This window comes from Grammomys surdaster, unplaced genomic scaffold (genome assembly GCF_004785775.1).
Source record: "Grammomys surdaster isolate TR1022 unplaced genomic scaffold, NIH_TR_1.0 375, whole genome shotgun sequence".
Classification (NCBI taxonomy): Eukaryota; Metazoa; Chordata; class Mammalia; order Rodentia; family Muridae; genus Grammomys; species Grammomys surdaster.
Window position 1 is genome coordinate 223170 of NW_021604794.1, and position 22404 is coordinate 245573.

General features: G+C 42.4%; 1 protein-coding gene across 3 annotated transcripts in view; it reads left to right on the plus strand.

The window, feature by feature from the left end:
* Positions 1-22404, plus strand: part of Aopep (aminopeptidase O (putative)) — a 298386-nt gene that overhangs the window by 72700 nt on the left and 203282 nt on the right. For all 3 annotated transcript variants that reach the window (XR_003713119.1, XM_028781229.1, XM_028781230.1), the window contains exons 4-5: positions 6886-7045; positions 13138-13383. Coding sequence is in view for 2 of the 3 variants with exons in the window: in XM_028781229.1 (XP_028637062.1) it covers positions 6886-7045; positions 13138-13383 (406 nt within the window). In the remaining variant the exon portion in view is untranslated. The remainder of the gene's footprint in view (positions 1-6885; positions 7046-13137; positions 13384-22404) is intronic.

A 22404-nucleotide genomic window follows, 5' to 3' on the forward strand; every position in this document is an offset into this window, starting at 1 on the left:
TGCAAAGACAGAGACCCGAGACCTCCTTGTAGACCTCCTTGCATTGGCCTGTGAAGCCATTGTCTGACCTGGTTAGGGAAGGCTGGTGGGCACTGACCCACCTGATGCCAGTTTCAGCCCTCGAACAATAGTGATGAAGACTGGTGTGGACGAGTCTGTGCTAGTGGAGCCAATAGCTCATAAAGCAGTTGTGTAAATGCAATGTCTCAGTAATAACAGAAAGAATGCTGGAGTTTGCTGAAGCACCTGGGGATGGCGAAGGATTCCATGAGGGGAAGAACAATGAAATGTGGAGAAGCATTCTTCCAATATGTATGTCGTGCTTACACACGTTTCTGTGATATTCATATTTACATAATGTAGTTAAGTTATTATATACTCATAAATACATGTATTCCTATACAGCTTGCCTTTGTAATCATGTTTCCAAAGCATTATTGCCATAGGGAATAGTTTGGACAGGAAGCTATGAAAAAAAGATTGTTGTTAGAGGATAGTCTTAAGGTAGGAAATACATTAGATCCGGGGAGAGAAACGTGATATGTTGCATGAGAGCACATTAATTGTACATCACTGAGGGCTTCATTCTGTTTGTCTACCCTGAAGCAGAAAGCTTCCAAGGTTACATGAGTGCTTCCAATAGAAAGATTTCGTATGCCTTTTTAAATTTTCAGAGAAAACAACAATTTTTTTTTTAAATCTCGTTTATTTGGCTGGCCTTAAAATAGTTTTTGTCTATTGATTTTTATTCTTGTTGTTATTCTGTTTATTTTTATTCTTGTTGTTATTCTGTTTAATTGAGGCAAGATCTTATGTTGATCAAGCTAGCCTCAAGCTTGCAGTGCAGCCAATCATGATCTTTGTGTTCTGCCTTTTCATCCCAGGTGTTCACACAGCAAATGGGCACCTCCACACCCTGTTTAAGTGATGCTGGGGAGTTAACCAATTTAATTTCCCTATATGCAAGGCAAGCACTTTGCCAATTTAACAACAACCTTTTGCCACTAACTCTTTAATATCAGGCATTCTTGCCTGTGCAGAAGTAGGGTGATGTGTGGTGGTAGCTGCCTTTGGAGTTTCAGTGATGTACCAGGTATGCAGGACTTGACTACCCATATACCACATTAGTTTACTATTGCTAATTGGTATGACCAAAATGTGACTACAGGACTTTTATTTTCTAATTTTTTTCATTTTATAAAAATGCCTGTCTCAAATAGTGAAGTTTTTCACAAGTGTAAGATACAGAGTCACACTCACATCCCTTTGGTCCCCTGCTCTCACCTACTGAGCTGAGGCTGGCTCCTTGTCATCTTTGCCTCTCCTCACTGGTACCTTACTATCTCCATATGAAGAGAGTCTCCAAAGCTGTTCCAAGGACAGATTTCAGAGCAGTGAATGAAACAGTGACTCAGGTGGTGGTGTTAGCATTTCTAGGTTATGGTGTACTTACTTTCAGAAGAAAATTCTTATTGTGATGTATTTAGTGTGGTGGGCATCAAACCCAGAGCACTGTGCATGCTACGTGAGTACTCATAGCTGAGCTGCATCTAGAGCCAAAACCAACTTTTTAGATCATCTCTTTTGACTTGAAAATCAGCCCCTTTCAAGTCCTGTTAATCTTTCAAAATCTAGATATCCCTAAGGAAATTTTCAGTCCTGTTTTGAAGATGAAAATGTTTATTTGGGTCTTATTGTAACTGCTGCCATGCTTGTAAGACAGGTGTCTCATGGCACAACAGCTTTGTGAGATTATTGAAACAGGCCTCTAAATATGTTCTCATTTAAGAAAATGGTATAAAGAGTTCAGGTCTCTGTTTGAGAAGGGCTCATAAACCCACAGTTATAGAATCTGTGTGAAAGGGAGGATGAGCTTGGCTGCTCAAGCCAGAGAAAAAGGAGCACCATTAATTCTGGTGTCTCCATAGCCCCCATCTCTGCTGCCTTGTTAATGAGTCCAGGCCTGGCTATGAAGTCATCCAGGGGTGTGATGGGCTTCTGGCTTCTACAGAGGAAAAACTTTGGGCTAATGTAAGTACAGTGTGTTCTCTTTGTTTTGCAGCTGGTCCTGTGAGGGGGTTGGGTACAAGTGCATTGAATAAAAAGGAAAATGAAGGCATTCACTGTCTATTTCATGGAGGACAGCTCACTGAAAGTAAACACCATTTAAATAGTCTCCAAATGGCCCATTCTATATGAAGTCATGCAGGATGCCCCCTTTGGGCTGTCACTGTCCTTTAAATGGATCACTTTGTTTGCATTTCGTTTGAATGCCATTCAACCTTAAACCCCAAACGTGGGCCTCATCAGGTCATGGTTTCAGGGCACATGTGGGAGCCATACCTTCAAACATCCTGCTTCTGCCTCCAGAAAAGTCATCCTGAATGGCCGGCCAGGAGAGGCAGCTGTAGAGCAGAGTGGTTCAAATGATGACAGCCCAGTGACAATGACAGAGACAAGCACTGTGGTCAGCACTGTGTTCATGACTTGTACTTGCTTATCCACTTTATCCCTCACATGATTCTGTGAGGTAGGCATTATGATTGTTCCTCTAGTATATACGAGGTATCCAAAGACATGAACATGCTCCAGCTAGCAGGCATATAGCAGGAACTGGACCCTACATGTCCAGAGCCAGCACTGACCCATGGTTTACTGTAAAGAAATTAACCCTCATCAGATCTGTCTACAAGGAAGGCTGACTGCAAATAGCAGGTTCTCTGGACTATAAGCCCTGCTACCTATACAATACTGCCCTGGATGTAGCTAGATTCACAATATACTAACCTAAGAGCAACACAGAAGAGGTTTTAATTCCTGGTGAGAATTCTAGAAATGTTCCCATAGTCCAAACCAAAAGCTCTTCCCAGGACACAGGAAGTTCCCCTATAGTCCAGGGCTGGCTTGAACATTGCTCAAGATCAGGATAGAGGTTCTTGAGAAGCTGCTCCCAGAAGTTCTATAAATCACCCAAGGCCTTTAGAACTAGATTCGTAAGGGCCAACCAGCTTGGGTGCTCTGTGATGCCACTTGGGGCTGAGAAAAAGCCTGAGGTATGAAATAGTCTCTTCCAAGTGAACTCTCAGAAAGAGAAAATGCAGAGCCTTCACAGCTATGCCACAGAAAGCTGTCTGCAGCTCTTCAGACACAACTACAAATACAGACAGACACTTAGATTCTGATGTCCTCGTGCCACTTGTTGTCATGTGGGACAAATGTTCAGTCTGCTCCTTCGGTACCCAAAATAATGAAATAGAAAAATAATGTGATTTTCAGCACATTAAACAAACAAACAAACAAACAAACAAACATTCTTTCCATTCTTTTAGCTTCAGAGAAGACCTTGAGGGAGCAGTGGTGGCTCCCACTGTCTCTGCTAGACCTCAGCAAGTTTGCCATGGCTTTCACTGTCTCACTTCAGATTCCATAGTGTTGTAGTTGCTAACTTTTCCTACGTATCTCCACTCCTCTTATTGCTGTGCCTCTGTGTCCTGTACTGCCTTTGCGACCTCACCCTGAGTGCTAGGTGAAGTGTCATGTGATTGGCCCTCTAATTCTTGGTGACCTTAGAAGTAGTTTCAGTACCTGAAAACCCAGACATCTCTAAAACTAGACAGATAGTAAAAGAGCAGGCCAAAGCTCAATGGTGAGCACTGGCAGAGAGGCCTAGTGGGCATAGCATGTTGTTCTTACTGCCTATTCCTCATTTCTAGATTTTCCTTCCCACTTGAAGTTGTACTTTATCACTTTAACAGTGCCTCAAGACTGAAAAATGTTATTTTTCTGCGTGTGATGATTCTCCTTTGCAATCTCAGGACCTGGGATATAGTTAAGACAACAGTTGCCATGGGTTGAAGGCCAGTCAAAAAGAAAAAAGAGATTACTCTTCAATGATTTAATTTTGTTTTACATTAAAATACATTATTTAAGTGCCAAATAATTGCTGTTTCTATTATATTCTCTTCCCAAAGGGCAGTCATCTTGCTTCTCCTTCTCACTATACTGGTACCCTGATTCAGAAATAACCACTTTCAGGTAGGCCTTCTAGCACATACCTATAACCCCAGCTACTCTGGGCAGAAACCCAAGGCAGAAAGAACTCTAGTTCAAGGCCAGCCTGGGTACTTAGTGATGTTCTGTCTCAAAATAAAAAGCAAAAAGAAGGCTGAGCAATATAGCACAGTCTCTGAGCATTCATCTATGGGCAAACATAAACAAAATAGCTGCTTCTAACCCTTAACCTGGCTACTTGGTGTTTCCCGAATTGCACCCTTGACAAGGTGCTGGTTATGCAAAGCTGGGCCTTCCCAGTGTCCTATCTTTTCCTTATAGGTCACATTAGACGAGTTGCATCAATACTTCAAGTTTGTGTGCGTGAAGAGCCAGAGCCTTGTAGAAAAGCTCTATTTCTGTGTGTTCCTTCTACTTGGAGTTAATAATGGTGCTTTGGTGTTTTCCCACTCTATTTTCTTGGATTTCTATGTGTTTGTCAGCCCTAGACTCCTGACCTCCTTGAAGGGCTCTCTCTGGATCCTTAATTGGCTTCCATGGGCAAGAAATCTGCAGGCATTCTCATTTCTCTCTGGCCTCTTTTTGGAGCATATTTCTGTAAAGTAGCTTCCGAAGAATATGGGTGTATAAGAAGTGGGTGATTTTAAGCTCTGGTATCTGAAAAGGTAGGGTCTTGTCTTTATTCTCCTGCTTCAGTGTCATACTACTCATGATATAAGTGGCTTATTCTGTGTCTCAGGTACTTTGTGTCCTTTCTGTCTAGTGTCCTATGTTCCCTTTTGGGGCAATACCCTAAGTTGTAAGCTGACAGTCCTCTCCTACTTTCTCCGCTGTGTTTTGGATGAAGTCTATTACATGGGTGTTGGGCCTCTCAACTACACTTTCCTTCTCCCTTATTTTTGTTGTTTTGTTTTCTTTGGGCTTGGTTCGATTTGACATTTTGCTTGACCATCTGGGAGAGATTTCACCTCGGTATCTTCTCTCATCCCTTTATTATATTTCACCTCGATATCTTCTCTCATCTCTTTATTGTGTCTTTCTTGTTCCCATCAAGCTTTTCTTAACCAACCACATGATTGTGGAGAACAAATTTTGGAGGACTGCAACACGTTCTCTTAGTTCTGAGGTTTTGTGTCTGGTGGTGGTAACATCTGAGTGTGCTCACTGTCCTCCAGGTGTATTTTATGCTTTGTTCTCTCAGACTTGAACTCTAGGCTTTCTGCAAGTGCCTTGAAGCTCCTTGGTTTGTTAAGACTCGGGAAGAGAAGTTTAAGAAGCAGACTGGCAGTTGAGAGTGTACTAGTCAGCCTCACCACTGCTGATCACAGATCTCTAGCATCCACGTCTCTAGAGATCCATATCTCTAGCATTCAGGCCTCTGCTCTTGAAGCCTCTCTATGGCTGCTCTTTGGCTGATTCCAGAGTTCTTATGTAGCCGAGGCTGGTCTGAACTTAGTATGTAGCCAAGGACAAACTTAAATTTCTGATCTCCCTGACGCTATCTCCCAAGAGCAGAGATTACAGGTGTATGTGTATAAGGCAAGTATTCTTAAAAACTGTTCTATATCCCTAGCTCCTAGGGTTTAGATTTTTTTTTAAAAGCAAAGCTCAAATTCATAGTAAATTGTCAAAAGAATACTGTAGGTCATGACTAACTCTTGGATTTAGACCTGGGCTTTTTTTCTATTTCTTTTTTCTTTTTAAGTCAAAGCTTTTCAAAAAAAAACAAAAAACAAAAAACCTAAAAACAGTCATGTAAGGAGCTAGAGAGATGGCTCAGTGGTTAAAAGCACTTGTTGCTCTTGCAGAGGGCCTGAGTTTGATTCCCAACACCCACATGGTGGCTCTCACACATCTGAAGCTGCAGTTCCAAGGGATTTGACACTATCCTTTGACCTCTGTTGGTACTAGACATGTGTGCGCACACACACACACACACTGAGATGAAGTCTCATGTAGATCCCAGGCTATTTTCAAACTTGCTAAACTTTCCATATAGCCATGGGCGGGCTACTCACTACTATGCCTGATTCTATGAACTATCAATTTATAGCAGATGCTTGGATAAGTATGTCATACTAAATTAGAAGATGTGTTCAGATATCAGAAACAGGAAGCTTACTTCCTCATCTTTTAAGTAAAAGAGACCTAAGATTATAAATTATCAGTTATTTGGGAAAAGCCTTCTCTAGTGTCTGGACCAAGTAGAGAATACATTCTGAGCTGGGGTGGGAATCTTTGGTACCAAGAACTCTCTACTTTTGCTTTGCATAAGCTCAGGGAGTAGAGGGTGATCAACTAAATAGAAGGATGAGGGTAAGACCCACATTTCCACAGCTAATTGGTTGTAAAGTCAGGACCAAAACCTAGGCACTTCCTTTCCATAATTTCATGCTTTCCTACTGTATCCATCTTAGAATGACTTTAATTGAATTTTAAAAAATAGTTAGATTACAGCACAGAAGTGATCATTCCTCATTTATTCATTTTTTTTAAATCAAATGTCAGCTGTGTTTTCTTTTTCATGCCAGGCATGGAGAAAAAGAGGCTGTGTTCTTGTATCTGTGGTAGCCAAAGGCCAGAGCTCTTCTGTGTTTGTGGCTAAATGGCCACTACCCTGTACACTTAGCCTTGCTGATGACTTCAATCTGATCTCTAGAAGAGACCCAGAACTCCTTGGCTGCCTTCAAACTAGCATCTCTCTTATGCTTTCTCTGAGGTTTGAAGTCATGCCTTTTCAGGTGGCATGACCTGTGTCAAAGATGAGGCATTGCCAGTTTGTCCCGCAGGCTCTGAAATGCCTTGAGAGAAGAACTAGAATTGAGTAGGGTCAGAGCCACATAGCACCTGATGACAGTTGCTCTCTGTTTACAGGATACATGAGCTGGCATTACTATGTGACCATGCCAATGCCTGCCTCTACCTTCGCAATTGCAGTGGGATGCTGGACAGAAATGAAGCCCGAGACATCCTCATCAGATGATCTGATAACTGAGCACACCCTCCCCCTCCCACCATCAGAGGCTGACTTCAGGTTTGTGTTTGGGAATTTGCTGACTTCACCCTAGGGCTGTGAGTCATTTCTGCTGAAAACCTGGGCCAGTTTGGACCTCATCAAAGCAAGAAAAGGGTCTACTGGGAAAAAGAGGGTTGGGAGGCAGAAGTATGGGCACATGAGGAAAAAGAAGAAAGCAGGTGGATGTGAAATCTGTGATGTCAGGAGAAGCATTTCTACATACTTGCTTAAATTAAAAAGCTGCAGATTGAACCATCTCCCTCCTACTCTTTAGAAGTTGGTCATAGTGGCTGATCAAAAAGTGGCTTAATTAAGTGAAGGTGCACACTCAAAAGAAGAGTGCAGTAAAAGATCTAGTTGACCCGAGGAGGGCACTGAGCCCAGTGATGGCTGTTGGTAGTATGTTGTGGGGCAACCTCTTCAGTGGTGCTCAGTGGCCTCTGGGAGCATAGGCAACAGGAAAACTCATATAGTTGTTGGGTTAAAGGATGCCTGCTGAGTTGAGGCCTATTAACTGTCTTCTCTGCTCCCCTCTTTTAATAGAGAGAAAAATCAGCATTAGCTTTCTAGACATTAATATAGGGTATTGCATAAAGACAATCCAGAAGAATGATACAGATGTTTATTTGATGTTTGAAATAAGACTGAGTGACAGGGCTTTGTTTGTAGAGTCCTTATTTTGCAGGCATTTAGCCCTGGATTCCATCCCTAGCACCACATAAACAGGTGTGGTGGCCAGTACTTGTAATCCTACGTGATGGAGGCAGAGGCAGAGAGGTAAGAAGTTAAAGTCAACCTTGGATACACAGCAAGTTCAAGACCAACCCTCTATGAGACCCTGCCTCAAACAGAACAGAAAAAGAAACCAAGTTAACATTCTGTACTGGTCTTTCTTTGCTATGATGCTTGTATTCTCACCATGGTGGCTATGGCTGGCAGTGTCCTCAGGAACTGACACCGTATGATTTCTTCTCTGAAAGGCACACTTCCTGTCTACATTATGCTTTCTTGGCAGCACAGAGCTAGATTCTACATTTTTTTTCTCAGTAGTATGTCAGATTTGGAGTGTCTTTCCTAATTGCTCTACTTTATATAGTCCCAGAAAGATTATTAGCTTTTACTTGTATCCTTAAAAGGGAAGAGGGGAATTGTGGACAGAAGTGACACATACTGCTTTCATGTAGGGATATTTAACTGTAAGTGAGACTCTCGTATTCCCTTATCTTGCTCTGGATCCACAGGTAGTCTTCATTTTGTAATTGTAAATGGCCCCAATATCTGAATGAGGAAGACAGGGGCCCTAAAGAGTAATGTTGACTTGATATGAGCAAGAAATGTACTTTCTTGTGGTAGAGCACTGATATGCTGCAAGGTTTGTGACTGCCGTGTGTCCCAGCTGATCCTGAATCCACACAGAAGCCACTGGCTATGTACAGGCAGTGTCTAGGGTCATTTAGTCCTGAGGAGAGACTTGTAAGGTGTGTTGGCTCTGTTACTTTTGGTTATAAATGAGGATAAAGAGCCTCTGACATTTTGTTTATTTTCCTACCTACTGAGGAACAATACCTGTACTCATTTATACCAGGTCTAATCTCTAGAGAGGTGACTTACAGTTTTTTCCTAGAGATGTTCTAGGTCTAATCTCTAGAGAGGTGACTTAGAATCTTTCCTAGAGATGTTTAAAACCTGAATATAAGAACTGAGCAATGTCAGAAGGCATCTTGGAGCCATCTCCTTACTTGGAGTTACCAACATGACCCAGCTATTGATACTAACTGAAGAGTATCCTCAGAAAAACAGAAGTTGAGAGTCTGGGAGATGGCTCAGTGTTAAGGCTCTTGCTGTCAAACCTGAAAGCCTGAGTTCAATCCCCAGAACCCACATACATATTAGAAGAAGAGAGCCAAGTCTCAAAAGTTATTCTCTGACCTCTGTATGAACACCTTGCTGTAACACACACACACACACACACACACACACACACACACACACACACAATGTAATTTTTGAAAAAGAAAGAAAACATGGGGGCCCTTGAACCTGAGGAGCTCTATGGGAGCTATGTCACTTTTTTTTTTTTTTGGTACAGTGATGACTTTGTTTGTTGGTTCTTAATAATGAAGTTTACCTACAGTCTTAGCGCTCATTGATCATTAGGAGATGAAAACCAAGAAATTAGGTAGGGTTGGGCTCTCCTGCTCAGAGTAATTGGAATCCCTTTTCATTTGTCTCTGCCATTTGTGAAGAGAGCATGACCAGGTCGGATGGGGGAACTGGGGACAAGGAAGCTAAGAAACTTCCTTTGGGGCCTAGGGAAAGTGAAATCTGTTCTTCTGCCCTCGTGTGCTAGGAACAAGTTGAAGAGCATACAGAATGAAATGATGGCAGAGATTTGGCCACTGACAGATTGAACAGAGAGAGAATACATGGGTGCCAGGTTTCCTAATACTTCCATGTCAGTTCCCAAATAGGGCAACTCCTGCACTGGTTAACAGAGGCCAGACAGCAGACTCCAAAAGATCCTTCTTGATAAGGGGGTCCAAAAAGGCCAGCCAATCAGGGGAACTAGGGGAGGTCACATGCCCCACTCCAGTAAATATGTTGTTTTGTGCAAGGATGAAGATAGGTAGTGATGTAGAATGACCTCTTCACACTCCCTTCTATGACTGACAGTGCACACTTTGTTTTTGATTGTCTGCATGCTTGTCCATCAGAAATGTACAACTGATAAAGCAATAGTTTAGAGTTCTCAATCCTGCCATACCATCACATCTCATATGACCATCTCTGGTCATCAGAGTGGTTCTATTTATCCACCACATTCCCAGCTCCATGGATTGAGCATCTCTGTTTTGCCATCACACTCATGTTGGTGTTTCAGGGCATGCTCACATCCGGTAATGCCTGCCTTGCCACACTTCCCACCAATCTCACTCATGTCAACCTCATATTTACAGAAGCTTTACATACCATGACTTTCACTTGCCTGAGTGTTCATCTAGCTTCCAGAATTTAGCCAAAGGATTGATCACTGACATTTTGATCACCAATTCAGATAAGCTAAATTAGCAGGGGCAAAGAACTCCTTCAGTCCACTTGGGATGAATATTTTAGTAAACACACAGGCTAAAGACATTAGATAAACAGTCCAATATCCATTAATTTTATTTAGTTCTAGCCACAGAAGAGTCCTGTGTTACATTAAACCTCTTCATTTGGGGGTCATGCAGCTTATGCTTGGCATGGAAGCTTGGCTAGCCTTCAGTAGAACTCAATGAAACTGATTGAAAGCATTGAAAAACTGGCACCATGTTAAAGATGTTGAGATGGCTTATTCTTCAGAAAGGAAGGCTTAGGATGGGAAAAGTTTGTCTTGAGAGTAGTAAAAACTGAGGGAAGCTACCATGAATGGAAGAGAAAGAATCTCCAGTTGCCACTGGGTCTGTACTAACTGTTGATTACACAAGCCCTGAATCCTTTTAGCTGCTGCATGAATGGGGTCTTGAAGCGAATGGGCATAGAGTCATCTTTTGCATATGGAAACCTTGGGAAGCATTTTAGTATGTGATTGACATCCACTGTGGCCTACTGGGGTACTGTGTACACACATGATTCAAATATTCTGTCATGCCACAGCATTCTCTTCTATCCTTCCTAATCTGTCCTCTCTTCAAGCAGCCATATTGGTGAGACTGCAGGTGAGATGAAGAGAAAGAGGCCCCAATACTGAAGTCCTTGCCTTGGTCACAGCATAACCACTGAAGCCATGGTGTATTGGTTTCTACCTAAGACCTCACAAGTGGCACCCCTCATACAGTTTATCACTATCAAGAGCCTCATTGATGTAATTTTCCCATAGCTTGATTGCCTTTAAGTCCTAAGTTTTATAGAAGACGAAATTAAGTTATGCATCTAACAGTAATCATCCTCATTAGTTTGGAGAGTGTTCATATAGGCCTGGAAAGAAAATGATTCATCTTTTCCCTTGAACAAACAGGCTTGTTTGGTGTACCATTGCCACCTTCACTCTGTTCCCTAACCTTGAGTTTTCTTAGGTGTAAGAGATAATCTCACTCCATGGGAATAAGCAATTTCTAGATAGTATTCCTCCCTGCACTATGCCATCATGATGTTTAGACCTTAAGCTTATTTCCTAACTGTGTCCAGAGAGTTCTAGCTTTAGGTAGTATGCTTTGAAGGCCCTCACTTTTTTTTTCAGGTTTTTGAGACAAGGTTGTGACATGTAGCCCAAGCTGGTCTAGAAGTGATGTAGTCAAGGCTGGTGTCAAATCCACAGTATTCTTGCCCCAGCCTCCTGAGTGCTGGAGTTCTGGGTATATTGGTCCATGCTGTTGTCACACTTGGCTTCCGATGGTCTCATGGAGCTCAAACTTACCTTGGACACATGGTCAACTGCCAGCTTGTAAAAGCTTTTCAGTAGAGAATATATGAGCTTAAATTACCATAGGATGTGGTTTTCTGTTTAAAACTCCATAGAGGCTCACCAGGTTGGCCATCTTTGCTCCTGTCTTTAGGTGGATGTTGTAGTCTTGTTAGTTGGATGTTTACAAGCAGACACCTTTGCTTTCTTTCCCATAAGGTAATGCTATCAGTCCAGGATTTTGGCTTGAGTTCAGTGTTGGTAACTATATTCTTGCAGTCACTTTATCCTGGCAGTTTTATGGGTCTCCATTTCTTTTACCCACCCCAACCATAACCAGGCCTCACTGGGGCTGGTTATTCTTGAAGCATGATGGTGGAAGGTGAGGCTTTTTTACATACATAGCTGTGTGGATCTCCTGATCACAGGTCTTGGGTGGGTAGAAGACACTTCATAAACCTAAAGAGGAATTATTGTTGGAGCCTGCACAAATTGAGGCAGGCAAGCAGTTAGAGATCTTTCAGTATCCGTGATGAATCACAGCAGCACCCACAGCTAGAATTATAATCTGCAATTTAAGGTTACAGGGTTTTTCCATTGTGTCTAAATAGAGGGCATGTTAACAGACAAAAAAAATAGAATTCTCTTTGATGTTGGTTTCTTTAGATATATAAGTTCTCTTGAGGCCTGTGAGTCAGGCCCTAAGAATTTTCTTTCAGTTCCGCCTTTTCCTTTCAGGGAGTAACATGTCAGATGGGGCTAGCTGGATTCTGCTCTGCTTCCTTAGAAGGTTGATTCCGGTAAATTTATACTGAAAGTGCATTAGAAAGGGACCGGAGACATAGCTCAGTTGGTAGAGTATTTTCCTAGCATGCAGGAAGCCCTGGGTTTAATTCCCAGCACTATGTAAACCAAGCATATGCAAGTAATCCCAGTATACAGGAAATAGAGACAAGATGATGAGGAGTTCAAGGCCATTCTCATCTATGTCGGAGTTTAAAACCAGCCTGGGATGAATGTGACCCTGTCTCCAAAGCCCAAAAGTATAGTGAAAAAAGCCTCTGGCAAGTTTTGTGAAGAATTCCTAGGTTACTTTTTGATAAGATAGTTTGTGATTTTTTTTGAATGCTACTTGTGATTTTTTTTAACACTATACCTATAACTGCCATTGGTTCATTGTCCTACCTCACCCCAGGTCACTTATTCTAGGATTTTCTAGAATGGAATCTTTAATTTGCCTATAGCCATGTACATAGCAGCTCATACCTATAATACCAGGACTTGAGACATAGTTGCAGAAGAATCAGAAGTTAAAGGGTAGCCTCAGCTATATCCTGAGTTCAAAGCTACCTGGGCTCTATGAGATCCCAATGAAGTCAGTAAATAAAACACCTACTGCATCTCTCCCTCTCACAGAACTGTCAGTCACTTGAGCAGTTTCTCTATGATGGTATTTGAAGTCACATGACTGAGTGTAGAGTTTGCTTTGATTTAGGTGAGAGGTTGTTTTATTGTTTCAAATCTTTCCCACTTCTGACCCCCATAATTCTAAAATAAGATCTTTACTTTCATTAGCTTAGTTTGAAGTAACTCGGTCACTTCATGCACATAAATAAATATTTGACCTCTAATTTTCACTGCTGACCAAAAGCAGAGAAGCCAATATTTGAAATGAACCACCTTTGCTAATAAGACTGTTTGAACCACTGTCTTCTTCTGTGTTGCCCAGGTATGATGACACCTGTAGTCATATGGAATACCCCTGTCGGTTCCAGAGTGCATCCACTGCCACCCAGGACATCATTCCTTATCGAGTGTTTGCCCCAGTGTGCCTTGAGGGTGCCTGTCAAGAGGCCCTGCTGTGGCTGATCCCTTCTTGCCTCTCAGCTGCACACACTGTCCTGGGAACACACCCTTTCTCCAGGCTGGACATACTCATTGTCCCCACCAACTTTCCAAGTCTGGGGATGGCCAGGTATGCTACTCAGCATGGCATGTAGAGAGTGCTTCAGATGTCTAGGAACTAATAGGGGAATATTTTTCTTAAACTCTGTCAGCAGTTTCATTGGCTTCAGATAGAACGGGTTTCTTGTTCCCTCCTGGGTATCTTACTGCTAGCTTCAGGGGATACTTTTCATGGTTGATCAGTTGTTGTTAGCTTGGGTGATGAGAACTTACTGCTAATGAGTCCAAGGTCATGGTGTCAGGCTCTGAGCACAGTAACAAAACCTGGTCCCAGGGCCACAGCTGTTCACCTAATCCTGACCAGCTGCCTCATCCATTCTCACCATTGGTCACAAGGCTACAACTTGAGAGCCCCATGTCAGAGCATGAATCCATCCACACTGCTGGAAAAACAGCTAAAAGCAGATGGCTTACCATGGGTTTGGGACGTAACAACTTGTTCCTATTTTTAATACAGTAAATGAATTATTCTTACTGTGCCTCCATCTGATTCTGACAAAAGGTAGAAACTTGCTAGCTAACCCTTTGCCCTGTCAATTACAGCCACATCTGTCAGCCCCTCTGTCGGTTCAGATAGTGATGGGAGAGCAGCTCTGTTGTCCCACAGAGGAATGATGGCATGTGAACCTTGACTATACTTCTGTTTGCAAATCCTAATCACTAACAGGGCTATGCTTGACTAGGGTGGGAAAGCAAACTCATCAGACATGTGGCTTTGAGTTTTTCCCTATTAGTCAAGGAAATTCTTGCTGCCAATTAATTTCCATGCTTTTGAACAGCTGTCATTTGTGGTGTTTCCCCTTCCCCCCCAAAAAGCAACAACAACAACAAAAACACTGCACACATTCTTGGTAAAACCCTTGAGTAGAAAAGAACTGTCCAAAACATTTGCTTTTGATATTTACTACACACACACACACCCCACACCACATTTTTTAAGCAATATCTGGCTTGCTATAATCCTTGAGGAGGTCTCAGAAAATTGTTTAGACTGATTTTTATCCTGTATTTATAAAGATAATGGGAATGTAAAAGCTAGGATAATTATATATATGTGGTTGCATGCATCATATAATTGTCTTGATGTCTATATATAGTTTGTCTTAACAAGGAGACTTCTTTGGTTCCTTTGAAGAGTCTCCTGGGGTTAATTTAAGTAGTTATTGGTGAAGAAAAGGTTGTTCATTAAATGCTTCTCACTTGTATATTGTTTTGAGGGGTCATTTTTGTTTGGGAGTTTTAGCACTTTATGAGCATTGTTTTTCAGGACATATTTGCTAACAATTCCATGTTCTATCCTGGGGAAACCAAAGGCCAGGTATTTTTCATGCATAGAACCTCTTGATAGCTCCTTCTTGAGACACAGTTTGCCAGAAGTAGAATGTGCTAACCTGCAGACCATTCTGCAAGCTTTTCCTACCAAGTCTGCACACCCAAGCAGGCAGATAGTAAGATTTCTGCTTTTTGAGATATTTAGCATGATTCAAACATTCTTAATGCTGTATTTTTAAAGTAATAAGCCTAATTACCTGAAGGGCAAATGGTTCTGTGCACAAATGTCAAAACTGGGGTAGTGGCAACAACTTAGCCACCATGGGAGCTGTTAAGCTTCAGAACTGGAGAACTGTATAAAATTCTCAAATAGAGCCTCCACCCCTACCCTACATTTCCTTATTAGTCAGGAAATAATCTGTTCTGGTTAAGTTGTTTCCTGTACTTTGCTACTGTTCTTTGCAGTTGAACTGTGGAAGGATGATTGTGGCATTGCATACTCCTAGTTGGGGTGGGCTTTTGTTTTTTCAAACTCTAACTTAAATTGATTCCACTTGCTGGACTTGATGCTACAGATCCCTACACCTTGAGCTACATATAGCTGAGTGCCTGGATGACTCAGCCAGCTACTGGGGTCCTACTGCCTTATCTATGTTCAAGGCTCTGCTGGAGCAAAAATGGCAGGCATGGAGGTCAACTCTGTGCTCCAAATAGGGATAGGGAGACTCTCAAATCCATGACGTACCATCATGAGAAACCAAAACTCACCTGTCCTGATCATTATAGTATGCTGGAGAATCAAAGGACTTCTTGGTAAATTAACTGACTCTTTCCTGAGTCCCTGTTATATAAACATGTATCAGGATCATAAATTCCATAGCTCTGGGCTTCTTTAGCAATTAGGTTTTAATTATAATGAGTACCATTTTAGTATTCTGCATTGGCAAATGACATTCAGCATTTCCATGTGAACAAAAACAGGCAAATCATTAACTGTGTTAAAGGATTTAAAATATGTTTGGATAATACACAACATTTTAAACATTATTTATTATAGCTTGAATGAGAATCCTTAAAACTCTCTTTTTTTAGGTCTGCTTTTGAGCCAAATAGATGACTCCAGTGAACTGAGAAAAGCACATTTTTACAACTTGAAAGCTTCCTGATCTCACCCCAGCCCTGTCCCTACTCACTGCTCAGAAGGAAAGGCACTTGCCCTCCTGTCTGAGACCAGCTTGCCCTCGGTCTTCCAGGGCCCACCTTATCCCATCTTTTGTTTATTTGGGATATGTGGGCTTTCTGGGTTTGTTTCATTTCATTTCTGCCTCCATGGACATGCGTCTGCATGTTTTGGAGTAACATGACGCATTCATAAAGATATGAGTACATTGTAAGTAAGTTTCTCATGTATAGAAAGCTCTCCTGCTGTTGAGATATATTCTGCCATTTTCATTATGACCCCATGCATTCTCATGCCTCTGGTTGATGACCCCATGTATTCTCATGTCTCTAGTTCAGATGGAACAGCTAGCCCACCTTCTTCTCACTGAGAAATGAATGCAAAGCATGCTCTTGGTCACACTCCATACCTTGCTATAGCATCAGTGATGTCAGTGGAATGATAGCCTAGAACTAGATTTATGAACATTGCTTAAGATGAACACCCCAGTCCTACCTTTCTACATAATTATTTTGCTATTTGTCTCTCAGCAGATCACAATTATGTCCTGGTTTTAGCCATTTTTTGTCTTTTATAGTTCAGTTATGTGTCACAAAGCAGCAAGACTACCTTGCTGATATCCTGGTACTCCACACGCCACTCTATATTTGAATTTTAAGAATCCTGCAAATTATCTCAGGACCAGGGCTTTGTTTCATGCCATCAGACGCTATGTGGCCCTATGTTTCAACTTCACTGTTGATGTGTGAGTCTTGCCTCTGTCCAGCTGAGGAAGTGGAGGTAGCGTGGTTGGCTGAGGAGGCCAGCAGACTCTGACCTCCTTGCTGCTGGCTCCACACCAGCTTATGTGTTGTCTGTTCAGTCTCTCTGTCTGTCTGCCAAGCATGTTGTCTGCGTGCAGCACTTAAACTGTGGAGCCTGCAAGGGCAAGTGCGGTTGGTGAGATCGCCATTCTCCTGAGAACACACATTCCAGTCTGGGAGAAAAACAGAATACACAAAAGTGAAAATGTGTGCTCTGCAGAAAGTAAAACCAAGGACACTGGAGGGTTGGGAGGGTGGCTTTGTTAGGGTGGGCTCAGGTCGGCCATATGAGGGTAAGCACATACACTGAGATATGGGACAGCCACAGAAACTAGCTTTGTCCTGGGATCATGGGTGCTGTACTGTCTCATGACTTGCTAGCTAGAGGCCCAGGGCTTAGCAACTGTTGTTGTTGAGCAGAATCTCCACTGCTGGAACTAGCACAGCACCTGACACCTAGACTAGACCCTACCCCAGTGCCAAGGGAGGAAGATGATCCCAAGCCACATTGTCTTTACCTGCTGGCTGATATGTGATTCCTTGCTCACACAGTAGGGTGCAGAGAGGGGAACTTGTCTTAAGTTTTTAAGGATTTTTTTTTATTGAACAAAAATATTGTTGACAAAGAGTTTAGAGAAATAATTACTCAAATATTCTCAATGCTCTTGGTGGAGAAATACCGTAAAGTCCCTTATTAACACAACTTGTTTGGGTTGTGCAATGGAAGATGTCTGCATCTTATCCCAGCTCCTGACTCTGCATGGAGTTTCCTAACCACCTCAACTACAAACAGGCGCCCTGCACACACATGCCCAGGAGTGACTGGAGCCAGGTTGCCCCACCCCTCTCCCTGGAGTTAGACGGGGTGTAGTCTTGTTTGTTCTTATCTCCCAGCCAATTCGTAATAGAATAAGCAACGCACAACAGGCCGCTACAAAGGGCCTGTTGTTTTCAACCTCTGACTGTGCTCCTTTCTGCCAGAGAGGAAGCAGTTATAAGTTTCTGTCATTATCTTAAGTGGTAAGGTTTCGAGGCTTTGGAAGTCTTTCTTCAGTTTTTTTTTTTTTCTAACTTACACTTGAGTCTTTAATTCCCTAAGGCCCCTCCTTTAGATGCCAAGGGTTGTGCCCACAGTGGTTCTTCCCTAAGGACCGACCGAGACAAGTCAGTGCGTGTTCACTACCCTGTCTGCCCACCTTTTGCTTTTCGGCTTTCTCTCACAAGCTCCATATTTGGGTTTCGCAATATATGTTTTGTTTTGAGCCTCCACTATTTCTCAGATTTTAAATACAACCTCAAATGTTTTCATGGGTTGTTTCTTTAAAAACCCAGACATTTGAATGAGCACTCCTGTCCCTTGTGCCTTTTGTACAGGTGGGTGGGGTGACAAGCAGCTCACACCTTCCTTTTCTGGCCCTGGAAAAGTTTGTTTTCTGCAAGCTTGCCTGGGCTGCTTGCTGAACAGTGACCCTCTGAGGGTGGCAGGTGGTGTACCCCTTGGCTGCTTTCTTCACGTTATTGCTGATTTCCAGATCTGTGAGGGACTTACCTGACTTTGCGTCTCTTCTTATAGAAGGGCCTTCAACTAACTTGTTCTGCTTTTCACTTCTCTCTCCTAAAGCAGTAACTGTTATCCATGAGATACTGGGGTTTTGGGCTTGGAAAGCCCTGGCTCAGTGGTTTTGCTGGTCCTGGACATGGCAACCTTGGCTTGTTCCACTCACAAGCCCTCTCTGCAAGAGATTTTTATATTAAAGTTGTAAATGTAAAATTAGTGCAAAAGCCAAATGTTTACTGATGAGTAGTAAAGAAATACATCTTAGCATTTTCAGAATATCATTTATTAAAGATTTATTAATGTGCACATTAATGAAAGGGATAGACCTGTGTATTTTTACATAAACAGTTAAATCCTAGCAGAATATTTGACATTACAGGGTATAGTAAATCTTCAGTGTTTTTAAAAAATGATTGATATTTTGACTTTAAAATCTTCAGTATTCAGAAGGCTGTTTCAAACAAACATGGTAGGAGTATTTTACAGCCAGCTAAAAAATCATTAGAAATTCTGCCCTAATTCCATTGATCCAATTCATATTATGATTTTTTTAAATGAAACTCAGATCAGCAACTTAAGCATTCATAAAGCCAAACATTCTTAACACAAAACAATCAACCTAAAGATACATGATCTCATACTTGCATGCTGAGGCATGATGGTAGGAAAATATAAGTCCTTGCTTCCTGTGATTAAATCTTTGTTTCCATGAAAGCAGAAAACCTTGTGTGCATAGTGAAAACCCCACGGTGGTAACATTCAGCAGCTGCAAATCTGTGACAAGTGTTTGGAGCTGCAAGGAGGAGTGCAAAGTGTTGTGTGTGTTATGAACTTATGATGCAATGCTGGCAACTGCAGCCAGGAACATGTTCAATTCAGCATGCGTTGGATTTGAACTATATTGGTTATAGGATCAGAAACATTTCACTGGGGCCAAACTTTTGTGTTCCTGCCCCTTAACTCAGTTACAGTATTCAGGTATCCGCTCAGTTTAAGAAGCGGTGGTCTTGACAGTAATCAGTTTGTATTAAGTTATGCAGGGACTGAGAGTTTGGAGCTCAGACATTGGCAAGATTTGTCTAACTGTCTAGTGTTGAGGGCATTGCTCTCAGGGTAGGTGATGTGGATCATGACTCAGGGTGGGCTGGCTCTGTGGTAAGTATGCAGAACCAACTTCTCTGTTGAGGGACGGTCAGAGCGAAAGCATGGCTTCTGCTTGTCTAGAATCTTCTCGCCATAATGCAGCTGTGCTGCTTGTCAAACCCACAAGTAGCATTTTATCATTGTTGACCTCGACCTCTCATCCTCTGGATGATTGCACTTAAGTGTTTCCTTCTCTTTGAACTGTTCACACACACGTAGACTGACAGAGAACTGCTGGAGCCATCCTTCAAGGGAACTTGCCAGGCCTTTGAAAGGCCCGCAGCAATCATCCTCTACCTGGGTGTGCAATCATCTCTCTCTTTTGATGTCATTGCAGGCAGCTAATCTCTTCCAGTCCTGCACCCTGATGTGGCTAGTTGCCACTAGCTTATGATTCTCCTCTTGGAGGCGAAGCCACCCCCACCTCACTTCTCAGCCCCCATTGCTGTGCTCTCTGGATAAAGAGCCATGGGAGGAATGGATAAGACCTACATTTGAATGTTGACCGTTTCAGGGTCTTATTTCCAAAACCATTACAGAGAAAGCTGCTGGGTTCTAGACAATGTTATAAACATGTTAGTTCCTTATTGGGAAGAATACTAGCTCTAGGAATAGTCCTTAAACACAATGCATGACGGGCTCTTCTGGGAGGGACCTGTGTATGAAGTATACAGCCTTGTGCCCTTTACCCATCCTCCAGTGCAATTGAACACATTGAGTATAAGGCCAATGATACAAGGAAGTTATTATCAAAACTATTCCTTTAGGGCTGAAGATGTAGCTGTTTGCAGAGTGCTTGTCTAGCATGCCTGAAGCCCTGGGTTCAATCTCCAGCATAAAATGGGATGTGAGGGCACATCCCATATCCCCAGTTTGTAGAGGCAAGAGGATCAGAAATTCAGGGTCATCTGTTGGCTTAGATTTTTCAAAGGCCTACTTCTAATGATGGTTCTTAAATGCTTTAACCTCCCTTCTAGCCTACCACCCACCAGAAAAGAAAGGATATTAGGATACAGGGGAAGTGGACTGGTTTAGAAATTGTTTTTTTGGAGTAAATCCTATCTGCTTTGTCAAGAAATCAGCAGTTCAGTCCATAGGAGTCCATAGCAGCAGCTCAATCCACTCAAAAACACTTCATGGATACACCAGCAGTCCAGTTCAGTAGGATAGCAGCAGCGGAAGCACAACCTAGCAGGAATAGCCAGCCAGGCATCAGCCAAATCTTAACATCATTTGTCCTTTTTGCTTTAGTGAAATGTTCCTTTACAAGTCTACCTTAGCAAAACATCCTTTGATCTGTGTTCGCTTCAGGAAAACACTCCTTCACATTTCTGCACCAGCAAAACACCATCTGACATAAGTGACTGTCCAAAGAAACTAGAAGTTTCCACTTCAGTCTCTGGTTACATAATGACAAGCTAGCCTAGGCCCCACAAGACCCTGTCTTGAAATAAAGAAATACTATTTTCATAAAACCTGAATATTATGTGGGATGTGATGGTTCAATGTTAAAATGAATCACAATGTAACTCCAGAGTGGAGCTCAAAGTAGGACACCTTCTGCTTCTTGGTGAATACCCATGTTCACTTACTGTCTCCCTATGTCTTTCCCTCTGTCTCCATGGTTTCACTGTTTATCTCTGATGAGCCAAGAACTCTATGTAGATCAGGCTATTCTCAAACTCACAAAGGTCCACCTGATAGGTTATTTCTATGCTGCTGGTGAAATGAGCCACTGTAAAACAGAGATTAGATTAGATTAGATTAGATTAGATTAGATTAGATTAGATTAGATTGAGGCAGATTTATTGGGATACTGAAATCATCTATGACTACTTTCTGCTGACATTGGGGTACAGTTTTGGAGTGAGGGAAAAAAGCTGGAATGTTGGCTAAGTCTGGGAAGAGCTGGTTGTTTCACTGCTGTCCAGGTTGTAAGACCATCTTGAGGTAGTAGTATGTAGGCCCAGCTGAAGCAGTTTGTGAGGCTGGGCCATAGCACCTGTCAGTAACTGTGTTGAAGTTTTTCTGGATGCAGGTTCTGAGAGAACACCTGGATATTAGGGGTTTAGGAAGAAAAATTTTTGGGGTGTATGTGAAGGTTTGTATATGCTTAGCCAAGGAGTGGCACTATTAGGAGGTGTGGCCTTGTTGGAGTGGGTGTGTCACTGTGGGCGTGGGCTTTAAGACTCTCATCCTAGCTTCCTGGGAGCCAGTCTTCTTCTGTCTGCCTTCAGATAAAGATGTAGAACTCTCAACTTCTCGTGCATCATGTCTGCCTGGATGCTGCCATGCTCCTACCTTGATGATAATGGACTGAACCTCTGAACTTGTAAGCCAGCCCCAATTATAAGAGTTGCCATGGTCATGGTGTCTGTTCACAGCAGTAAAACCCTAAGACAGTGTACATTTGGAATTTTTAGGTCTATGGTGTTGGGAGTTGGAGAAGGGGTGGACTGTCCCAGGGAAAAGGAAATAGATCCCACCCTCAAAAATAGACAGGTGAGGGGGGCAGGTTGTTGAATGATAGTACTTATCTTGAGTCCATTTGACCTGTGAGAGGTGGATTTGAGTAGATTCACTGAATCTTACAAGAATCTTTTTAACTTTACAAAATGATAAATCCTTTATAACTTGTATTTACCCCCCTCACAATATTGGCCTAGACCTTTAAACACTTTCTTAGGAGCTTCCATATCCACAGACCTTACGTAAACTGTCCCTATCCAGTTATTTGCCATGAGACACAGGTGATTGATCACTGGGTTCAAACCCCTCAAAGACCTGAGAAGGATATATCTAAATGTCCTACGTGTCAATTAAAATGACAGATTTACCCATTACCCAGACAGTCACCCCACTAAGTTCCTGTGATGTCTATGGCTTCATTGGGGACACAGGTCTCAGAGCAGGAACAATCTTCAGCTGCTAGGCCCAACAATTCTGAGAGGCCTTCCTGTGGAGGAGGAACCTGAGAGACTGACCTTGCTTTGACTTAAGCAGCATGAGGCATGTCCAGTGTCCCCGTTTGTCCACAGTTCAGGCAGAGCCTTAGCCATGGGTGAGGCAATGGAG